Source organism: Mustelus asterias, chromosome 16 (assembly GCF_964213995.1).
Source record: "Mustelus asterias chromosome 16, sMusAst1.hap1.1, whole genome shotgun sequence".
Taxonomy (NCBI): domain Eukaryota; kingdom Metazoa; phylum Chordata; class Chondrichthyes; order Carcharhiniformes; family Triakidae; genus Mustelus; species Mustelus asterias.
Window position 1 is genome coordinate 88,755,432 of NC_135816.1, and position 11,382 is coordinate 88,766,813.

Sequence of the window (11,382 nt, forward strand, 5' to 3'; positions counted from 1 at the left end):
TAGGCGATGCCGAGAGATTGAGAGCTTGGAGAAAGTGACTGTGAGGGGAAAGAGGAAAGGGGTGGGGAACGCAAGAAAGCGTGAGAGATGTGCAAGGATGGTGAGGGCTGTGACGAAGACACAGAGCGTAAGAGAGCGATAGTGTCAGAGAGGGAGAAGGGTGAGGGTACTGAGAGGGGAAGGGAAGAGGTGAGGTGTATCAAAGGGAGTGAGGAAGCAGGTGAGATGGCTGCGAAGATGAAAGTATGAACCGTCCAGGGACTTCTGAGGAAGGTATCTAAAGAAGGCTTGAGACAAGTAGAATTGGAAAGCGTGGGATAAAGAGAGAGATAGAAAATGGACGGGGACAGAAAAAAGGTTGACTTAATTCCTTTCATGTCGTCAAATATTCCATCCTCATCACAGATGTGTTATCAAACAAATTATTTACGCCAAGCCATGGAGATCGTGAGACGATTCTTCAGGAGTCTGTTACATGACAGAAAGAGAGGGGTTGTGTGGCTTGCAGGTAGAATGTCAGAGTTATTCAGTCAATGAGCTCAAAGCTACATTGGTGGAGTGGTTAAGAAACTGAAAAATACGAGGGAACATTGTTCGGTGAACAAATATCCTATCGGATTATAAGGGGTGAGGCAGGATAAACAAGTATGCAGTTTGCTACTTGTTCAAGTGGATGCAGGGACAGGAAGCGTCGTAATGGCTGATGGAATTTAAAGAGGTAGGGGGCATTGGAGGGCTGAAGCAGTTTGCAGAGATGGGAAGAGTTGAAGGGAATGCAGTGGTTTACAGAGTTATCAAGTATTGTTCAGTATAGAGCAGATTACTGCTATAAAGTCGATTATAGATTCTGGGGAGATTGCACAAGAGATTGGTAGCTCAGGCGGAAGCTGATGGAATTGCAGCTGACATCGATAGGAAATTGGTTGAGCAACAGAAAACAGAGAATTGTAGCAACATGTAAGTACTCAAATTGGGAGGATTTGAATAGTGGCGTCCCGCACGGATCTATCTTGGGGTCTCAGTTATTTACAATATGCATTAACTGCTTAGATAATGGCATAAAATCTCAAATATCCAAATTTGTGGACGACAGAAAATTGGGCAGCATTGTAGATAGTGATGAGGATATCATAAAGCTGCAACAACTTTTTGATAGAATAGGTCAATGGGCTAAGCTGTGGTAAATGGATTTGAATCCATACAACTGCGAGGTTATCCAATTCGGATCGATAAAGGATAGACGAGGGTACTATTTTAGAAGGGACAAATTTAAATTCAGTGAATGTCCAACGAGATTTGGGAGCTCAGGTGCCTTGCTCATTAAAGTACCACCAACAGGAGCAGATAGTAGTAAAGCAGGCCAAAAGAACGCTTGTCTTCATATCTAAAGGGCTCGAGAATAGGGATGCAGCTGTCATGCTGCAGTTGTAAAAAAAATCTCTAGTTAGTCCCCACTTAGAATATTGTGAGCAGGTTTAGGAACCACACCTAAGGAAATAATTGTTTTAAATGTATTTATTAGTGTCACAAGTAAGCTTACATTAACCCTGCAATGAAGTTACTGTGGAAATGCTCCAGCCACACCACACTCCAGCGTCTGTTTTGATACAATAAAGGAGAATTTAGCCAGGTCAATGTACCTTACCAGCACGTCTATTGGACTGTGGGAGGAAACCGCAGCACCCAGAGGAAACAAACACAGACTTGGGGAGAACGTGCAAAGTCCACACATACAGTCAACGAAGGCTGGGAACCGAACCCGGGTCCCTCGAGCTCCGCGGCAGCAGCACTAACCACTGTGCCACCGTGCCATTCTGGAGGGTGCCCAATGCACGAATGATACCTGGACTTCAGGAGTTAAGTTAAGAGGAGAGATTAGGAAAATTATGCCTTTACCCTCTCAAATCCAGAAAGTTGAGAGGTGAAGTCTACAAAATATTTACAAGGAAGGACATAATGCATAAGGATAAATTGTTTCCACTTGTTGAGGACTCTAGATCCAGGGACCATAATCTACAAATTATGGCCAAGCCGTTCGAGAGAGATGTTAGAAACATTTCTACACGCGGAGAATGGTGGCGGTTTGGAACTCTCTTCCTTGAACGGCAGTGGACCATCGTTCAATTGTTAGGTTTAAGTATGAGATAGACAAATGTTTATTGTGTAGGTGCATCAAGGGATATGGGCCTAAGGCAGGTACATGGAGTTTGACCACTGATCAGCCACGATCTAATTGAATGGTGGAGCGGGATTAAGGGGCTGAATAGCCATACAGCGTTGTGAGTGAAGAGAATGTTTGTAAAATGGGATTCAGTGGCATTTTACTCAGAGTTTGATGCAGCCGAGGTTATGGAGGGTGGAAGCCGGAGACTGGGCAGCATTGTGTTGGAATAGTCGAGTCTGGCTGAAGCAATGGAATGGACGAGGGTTACCACAGCGAAGACACTGAAAGAGGGAGATAGGCAGGCGGCGTTGTTGAGATGTAAAAGATGGCATTGCGATTATACGATCCTGGGCCAACTATCAGCTGTCTTCACACCGGAAAACAGGGGAAACCAGAAACATTTTCCAGGGAGAGGGTGGGGCTGGCGATCATTCACCAACTAAGGCCAATAGTCTCCTCCAAATAAACACACTTTTTCTTCCCTCGATTTCCCTGAGCTCTTCCTCTGCCACTACCCCACCCTTGCTAGCAAACTCCTCCGCAGGTCTCTGCTGCCCACCCGTGCCCCTGGCTGGACTTGTCCAGATGTGACCACGAAGATACCTATCAATAGCCTACATTGTTGGAGGAGATGGGGGGGGGGGGCGGGGTGGCGGGAGCTGGTGAGAGAGAGAAAGGCAGATTCCAGTGATGAATCTGGAGAATCGCGATGGCCAGAGATTCAATAAATTGGTGCTATTAGTTACTAACTAGATTGACAAATTATACATTGTCAACAGGTGTTTTCCAGCATCACAGCGTTTTTCCTTTGAATTAACGCTATTTTATTGACAGGATGTGAGGAGCTGGGAATCGACCTAGCAGAGATCTAGGGTCGGCTGCATCCCTTTCTAACCTTCAGGCCTTTTCTCTGACTATCCACCTGGCTTCTTAATGTACGCTCCTCCGAATGTCAACTCTTGTCCCTTGGTCACTGCTTTCCTGTCCGCTGATTCCTCCTGCCAATTTACTTCCTGGGATCCCGATGCCATCCCTCACCATTGTTCCACTGCCTTTTGCTTTGTTTGACTACGACTGCAGAGTTACTGCAGGTCATCCGAAAGTTTGTCTGCGTTTGTCCCACGGCACAGTATTGTGTCGAATTGCTTCTGCTCATTTCAGTCTGGTCCTCTGAATGTCTGTCCTTGCTCCTGACGCACTGTTCTTCTCAGTATAAGATACCTGCTGTTAATTTTGTTCCGATCCCTCTCTCCGTGTTCCCTCTGCATCGTCGTTGAAATATTTGAGATGTTTCCTGCTGCTCCAGGCCCTTTCCCTCTGGTCCTCCTGTGTTCTTGCCACTTAGCACGGGATATTCGAGCTGCACTCGGCTCTGTTCTTTATTGATTTGACAAGTAATGTAAATGGATATTTCGCTATGTTCTTCAACTGCTCTCTGAATTTGGACTGAGTCACCACGTAAATCAGTGTGTTTGTGCAGCAACTTAAATTCCGCAGCATGTATGCGACTTGTCTAAAGTTGTAAGAAGAATAATCATCTAAGTGATCATTAACGTCAAAAAAATATAAAACATACACAAACCAGAGGAGTATGAAACTGCCCGATATGGTGAAGAGTAAAATCATAGACTTCCTTCTGCTCTCCATCTCTGGGTCACTGTGATTGTCTCCATTGCTCTGACCCCTCAGTCCTTTACGGATTCTATTGGCTACTAGAATATGTCTAACTGTTAGAGCATTGAGTAACAAAATTAAACTGAACGGGAGCAATGGTGTTAAAACTTTCTCAAAATATCGAAATCCAATCCATCGAGGGTCTTTGAAATAACTAGGCTTATTACTACAAATCCATGGTACATTGTCAATAATCATTCTTGGTTTAAATCGAAAGTAGATGGGAATATTTTTTAAACACAGTAAAGTGCCAGTTGTTCCTAGGACCACGGATGCAGTCTTCTTGGTGCAATATTTAGATTTTAACTTCTGACAACAAATGGCGACAAATCGATCAAAAGTGAAAGTGACTGTGAACCAGACAGAGCAGTCTGAGGCTGCCCGTAGCATAACATAGCGAACTCTACACACAGAGGTGATTTTCAGGAAATTCAGTGGGAAATAATAATCATCGATTCGGTTCAGTATAACCTCAGTGATAATGACCAGGAGATCTGCCACTGCCATGGCCACGAGGTAGCGAGTTGTGCAGGCGGAGAGGTCGCACTTTCCACGACACAGAATCACAATTGCCACTACATTAACTGTAAGAGAGAGAAAGGGAATTACTCAAAAAAATATTTCCCAAAACTCATCAGAAAAGAAAATAGCATCACAAATATGTGGGTTGGAATCAGATCACTGGCAAGAGCATCTGAACAATGATCTCAGCCTGCCTCTGACACGTCCAATTCCAGGTTTAACACATGTCACATGAGAGTGAGCTGCAGACTTTCCCCAGGGACGGATCATGATGTAAAATGTTTTCACGAGAAAGCAAAAACAAATGTTCATTTGGAGATCTATGCCTGCCTCCTACCACTCCATTGATAGGAACTCATCTTCAGCTTGGATCACATTCTGCATTAGGAGATCCTTCTCGCGGTATGGTCCACTTCTCCTACTATGGAGCCATTACCTCAGGTGGGAGAACTGAATCCAGCTCAGACCACTGTTGTCTGGTGCTACAGATGCGTAAATGAAGTTTAATGAGACAGTGCAATTGTGACCAAAATAGGATTATCTCTATGTGACGGTCACTAAAAGAAGAGACGTTATATTAACCTATATAGAAAGCTGAATTATAGCTCAATTAAAGTTTTAGGTATAGCTGTTGTCCCCAAATCACAAAAGACACCTTTGGTGGGGGCAAATTGATGATGCACAAATAATACCAGGTACTCATTTTGTGACCATGTTCAATAGTATTCTAAATGGACAGATAATCCTAATAAAACCTTCCACTCAAGACAGTTTCTTGCTTGGAGAGTTTATTCAACAGAACAGAGCATTCTAATGATTCCGATGGGACAACACAATACAACTGCACAGATGACACAGCAAATGTAATTAACATAATTATATTATTAACTAAGTGTCCGCAGAACTGTGACCATACCAACGAATGTAACATTACTTTTCTCAGTTTAATTGCAAAAACTAGCTCATACGAAAAGGTAAACAGCTACATTAGGTTTAGACACGTACCAGGAACACCAAATATGGCAAGGACCATGTAGAATACTTTCCTGATCCATTGAATTGGTCGATGCATTTTGTGTTCAGATGAACTTGTCCCTTTTTGCAGCAGACGATTTGTCCGATTTGAAGTTCACTGTGCATTGATTTATACCTTCCAGAATCTCCACAGAGATGTTGAGATTGCAAAATCGTTTGAATTATCCCGCCCCCTCTCCCGCCCCCCACACCCCTCCGCCATTAATACCACGAATCTTGAAGAAAATCATATTACGGCAGTTCTTTCAATTCCTGTTCAGGGAATATATGAAGCACTGGGATTTACTTGGACCCAGATCCCCAGCCGCAAGGCAGGAAAATTCTGATCACGTGCAATAACACGTTATAATTGGAAGGTGTGTTAAACAGCAATGGAAATGTTTCTTCCAACACTATGAGCTGCATCTACAAATCTCGTATCGCTTCAATGATGGACCTTTCATGACCAGTCAGTAATTACATTTCAAACCTCAGAGAGCCCTCTCAAGTTCGTTCCTCTGCACTCTGGAATCTGTTGTTTTCTTTATCTGCCTCAATTCAGTCGAATAAATCACAAAATCAAGTGAAAAGTCATTGAATGTTTTCAATTCTGATCTTTAACATCTGACCTGCCATTTCTGCCTCGGCTCGCTGCAAGTTCCTGTTGGAATTGCATAGAACTTTGGTGAGGCGACAGTGAGAGTACTGCATGCATTTCTGATTACCACATTATAGGAAGAATGTGATTGTACTGGAGAGGGTGCAGATTCACACGATCCTGCCTGGCATGGAACTTCTAAGTTATGAAGAGAGTGCGATCGGCCTGGGTTGTTTTAGTTTGAGCAGAGATGACTAAGTGGCGACCTGATTGAGGTGTACATAATTATGAGGTACATGAACGACTGGATAGGAGGCAACTGTTCCCCTTAGATGAAGGGTCAATCACGATGAGACAAAGGTTCAAGATGAGGGGCAGGAGGTTTCGGGGGTGGGCGGGTGAGGGGGCGGTGTGGGGGCTGGGGTGGGGGAGCGAGGATATACCTTTTTGCCTAGCAGGTGGCTAAGTTCTGGATTGCGGTGCCTGGGAGGGCGATGGGGGCGAGTTGTCTCAAATCTTTTTTAAAGTGTCTAGATGAGTACCGAGCAAGTCTAAACTTTCAAACCTATTGGCCAAGTACTCGTAAATGGGATTATATATGTAGGTCAGATTTTTCTCATTTGTCGTTGCAGACTCAATAGGCCGATGAGACTCTCCTGCACGGTATGATTCTATGACTGCCCATGACTCTGCCTGTGACAGATGCACTATCATCATCTGCACTAAAACATAAACAGAAAAATGCTCAAAAAACTCATCACTTGTGGCCACATCTGCAGAAAAGGAAACAGAGTTAACTTTTCGAGTCCGTCTAATTCTTGTTCCGAGATTCATCTGCCCTGCCCATTTTCCATATGTGAATGATTACCATTTGGAAGTCTGCCTTCCATTTTGTGTTTAAAGTTCAGCCCGTTGGATGAAATGAATCCTGGTCTCCTTATGCTAAGGCGGGTTATTAACCACTATAGTAATGAGGAATGCTTGCATCGGTGCCTGTTTGTGCGATATGACAATTCACTTTCTGCGATTCAACAAATCTGTCGACATGTCGGTCAATGGCCATTAAATGTCACCAAATGGGATGAAAACACATTCAGTTCACTGAGTGAAGATACCGTGTCAACTTTCTAGTCTCACTCCAAGATAATTGCGAGAAGCCCGCAGCCCTCCAGTCCCACAATTAGTGCTTAATTCCTGAGAGGATTGGGGTTATCCCCTCAGAGTGATACGAAGCTGCTAACGCTGGTATAAACCCTGAATATATTTAGTCTTGTTTTTTTCCATTATGACATTCCTCATCCAGTTCGAAGTTAATGTCGCCACTTGGCAGATGGGAAACTGCAGTTTCAAAGGAAGAGACTTTTTTCATTACATTGAAATACAGCACACAAAATTGACCTTGATATTTCAAATGGGTTGATATGTGGGAGACGTGCTGATAAAGATTGTGTATCCACGACAGGCAGAGTCAGAAACATTGTTTTTCAAAGATCCCAGGATATGAGTTTCTCTGAGACGGAGGAGCTTTCACACCAACAATCAGGCGATATTCATTTGTGTGCCTGAATACAGAATCTGGCTGTGTCACCTGAACTGGGCTGAATGGGATTACCTGTCAAATCTGTAAATCGAATTCAGGACAGTTGGCGAAAAGAGTATTCTTTCAAACAAAGAGGAACCAGCAATAATAGATTAGTAATGACAAAACAAGCCACAATTCAATAATAGTCTCACATAAACGTGCATCTTGTAAACAGCGACGTTATAGCAGTACAGAGTAATAGAAGCAAAAGTTTCTGTCATAATTTTGTCTGAATTTCTCTTTTGTAATCTCTCATCTTTCCTTTTCTTTGGTTTCGGCAATAAATATTCTTCTTCCCACAATCTTGCACTCATTCCCGCCAATTTTGTTCCCTTACCACTCGCATTCCCTCTCTCTGACCTCACGCCAATACTATCACAAATATCTTTAAATCTCTCCTGCCCTCGACCCCATCCACAGAATTTCCATGTTGTTCTTTTTTCCACCCTCCACCTGATATACAAGGAACAATGCAGGCAGCTCCTTCTCACACACAGTAGCCACAAAATCACTCACATAGACACAGACTGCTGATCAGTTCCACATGTTCAGACAGCAAAAGTATTCAGGAACACTCTGGTCCTAGGTTCAGGGAGATATTTTTAATATAACATTCCGACAGAGCAGCAGAGAAACAAAGAGTTTCCATCTCACTCCAACGCAGTCCAGCTGACAACAGCGCCTAAATCCCAATTATATGATTCAAAGGAACTGTGTCAATCTCACGAGAAAAAAGCCCAGAGCAAATAATTGAATACCAGATTGAAAAATACAAATTTAATCTAACTCATGTCACAATATCTGATTTAATGTATCAATGTCATTCACCATCCTGTGCACAGTTACGTAGATTTATTAGGGATAAAGCAAACAGAATACTGTGGATGCTGGAAATCAAAAATCAAAACAGGAAATGCTGGAAAATATCAACAGCCTGGCAGCAGCTCTGAAGAAGATCTGTAAGGATGCAGAAGGTAAACTCTGAATCTCGCTCATCAGATGCTGCCAAACATTCTGATCTTTATCCCCAACATATTCTGTTTAATTGAAGTTTCCCGACTATAATCACGTTGTTTTTTATTCAGTGAGTTAAGAATTCTGCATTCTTTTCTGCTGACTGATAGCGCACAAGCTGGGACTTCAGAACGATTGGATTTGCAAAATCAAAACTTCAGGTTACCAACGAGCTGTAAGGATTTGTTTTTTTTTTCCCCCCAGAGATGCCTGAATGTTTCTATCTTCATAAAGCTGCTCAGAAACTCTCTCTTCCAAATGAAAGTTTTAAATTCTCACCATCATACAGCACTGCGATTATGTGAATAATGATGTTTCGATGTTTATAGTCCTGAGTTCAAAGCTCACCTGTGCCTCAGCCCGTTTGGACAATGCAGGGACTTAAAGCACAACGGCCTCGAAATAACTCTGGGAAGAATGTGATTCTATGTATAAGTTATCCAACTTTGTAGCTGCGTGCCAAACCGGCAATTTGGAATAATTACCTTCGATTACTGAGAGCAACATCCCCATCCTCATAGATGGAGGCGTCCAGCACATCAGTGCAAAGAAGTGCGAAGCATATGATCCATCTCGGCCTCCTCCAGTGGGGCCCAGCATCACAGACACCACTCTCCAGCCAATTCGATTCACTCTACATAATATCAATAAACGGTTTGAGGCACTGGATACGGCAAAGTCAATGGGCCCTGACAATAGTCCCAAAATAGTACTGACGACTCGTGCTCCAGAACTTGTCACTCCCCTAGCCATGCTCTTCTAGTACAGTTACAGCACTGGCTTTTACCTGACAATGTGGAAAATTACCCAGCTTTGTCCTGTACAGAAAATGCAGGACAAATCCAACCCGGCCAATTATCGTCCCATCAGTCTACTCTCGGTCATCAGCAAAGTGATGGAAGGGGTCATTAACAGTGCTAACAAGCAGCACCTGCTCAGCAGTAACCTGTTGTGACGCCCAGTTTCTGTTTCGTCATGGTAACTCCACTCCTAACCTCATTACAGCCTTGGTTAGAACATGGAAAAAACAGCTGACTTCCAGAGATGAGGTGAGATTGACAGCCCATGACGTCAAGGCCGCATTCATCCCAGTGTGGCATCAAGGAGCCCTACCAAAACTGGAATCAATGGGTTTCAACGGGGAAACACTCCGCTGGTTAGTGTCATACCTGGGTAATCGGAAGATGGTTTAGTTGTGGGGGTAAGTCATCTCATCACTGCAGGATAACCTCAGGGTCGTGTCCTAGGACCAACCATTTCAGCTGCTTCATCAGTGCCCTTCCCTCCCTCATATGGTCAAAAGTAGGAATGTTCACTGATGATTGAACAATGTTCAGCACTATTTGCGGCTCCTCAGACATTAAAACATTCCATGTTCAAATGCAACATTATCTGGACAAGATCCAGGCTTGTGATAACAAGTGGCAATTGATATTCGCGGCACAGAAATGCCAGTCAATTACCATCACCAATAAAGAGACAATCTAACCACTGCCCCTTAACATTCAATGGTGTTACCATCACTCAATCTCCCACTATCATCATCTTTGGAGTTACCATTGACCTGAAACTCAACTGGAATCGCCACATAATCGCTGTGGCTACAAGAGCGGGTCAGAATCTAGGAATGCTGCGGTGAACAACTCACCACATGTCTCGCCAAAACCTGTCCACCATCTACAAGGCACAAGTCAGGAGTCAGGAGGTGGAATACTCTCCACTTACCTGGATCGATCCAACTCCAACAACACTCAGAAAGCATGACACCATCCAGGACAAAGAAGCCCGCTTGATTGGCACCACATCAACAAACATCAACTCTGTCCACCGCAGACGCTCAGTAGGAGCAGTGTGTGCTATCTGCAAGGTGCACTGCACGATCTCTCCAAGTTTCCTGAGGCAGCAGCTTCTAAGCCCACGACCACTTCGATATAGAAGGACAAGGGCAACAGATACTTGGGAACATCACGACCTGCAAGTTCCCCTCCAAACAACTCATCATTCTGACTTGGAAATATATCGCTGTTCCTTCTCTGTCACTGTGTCAAAATCCTGGAATTTCCTCGCGAACCACATTGTGGCTCAAGCCACAGCGCATGGACTGCAGCGTTTCAAGAACAGTAAGAAGTCTACCAACACCAGGTTAAAGTCCAACAGGTTTATTTGGCAGCAAAAGCCACTCGCTTTCGGAACAGGCTGTCCCTTCGTCAGGTGGGTGGGAGTTCTCTCAGAAGTTTCTCAGAACTCCTACCGACCTGACGAAGGGACAGCCTGTTCCGAAAGCTAGTGGCTTTTGCTTCCAAATAAACCTGTTGGACTTTAACCTGGTGTTGATAGACTACTTACGGTGTTTACCACAGTCAACCGCCGGCATCTTCGCATCATGGCGTTCCAAGAAGGCAGCTCACCACCATCTTCACAAGAGCAACTCGGGATAGGCAATAAATAGTGGCCAAACAGCGACGAATTTTTGAATTTTGAATTTTTTAAATGGTTTGTTTTGTTCGCTCTTTTGCAGGGCAGAGTTGGTCGGGTAAAAGGCCTTGATTTTCCATTAAGATGGACCCCCACAATTTGTGATTGGCAAAATTGGGAATGTAGCTCCCGATGTCTGCTGTTAACACTCTGCCTCAACGAATACTATTAGAAATTCTTTAGCCACTTGTGAAATCCAGCGTTGTGCTTTTGTGGATTCCCATTTCAATTTCGGCAAATTAAGAATACTCCTTGAAATTAATGCAACTTCAAAGCTGTGAAGGCCCAGTGCAGATACCTGGATAACAACAGTTGTCCGATTTCACGCCATTAGTATGA

The 11,382-nt window shown here is 43.8% G+C and overlaps 1 protein-coding gene across 1 annotated transcript; it reads right to left on the minus strand.

The window, feature by feature from the left end:
• Window positions 1-3,505: 3,505 nt before the first annotated feature.
• LOC144505383 (putative G-protein coupled receptor 139) lies at window positions 3,506-10,942 on the minus strand. The gene is made up of 3 exons (XM_078231499.1): window positions 10,915-10,942; window positions 6,515-6,694; window positions 3,506-4,422 (listed from the first exon to the last, which is right to left on the minus strand). The coding sequence occupies exons 1-3, from the start codon at window positions 10,940-10,942 to the stop codon at window positions 3,506-3,508; spliced, it is 1,125 nt and encodes a 374-aa protein (XP_078087625.1).
• Window positions 10,943-11,382: the final 440 nt, after the last annotated feature.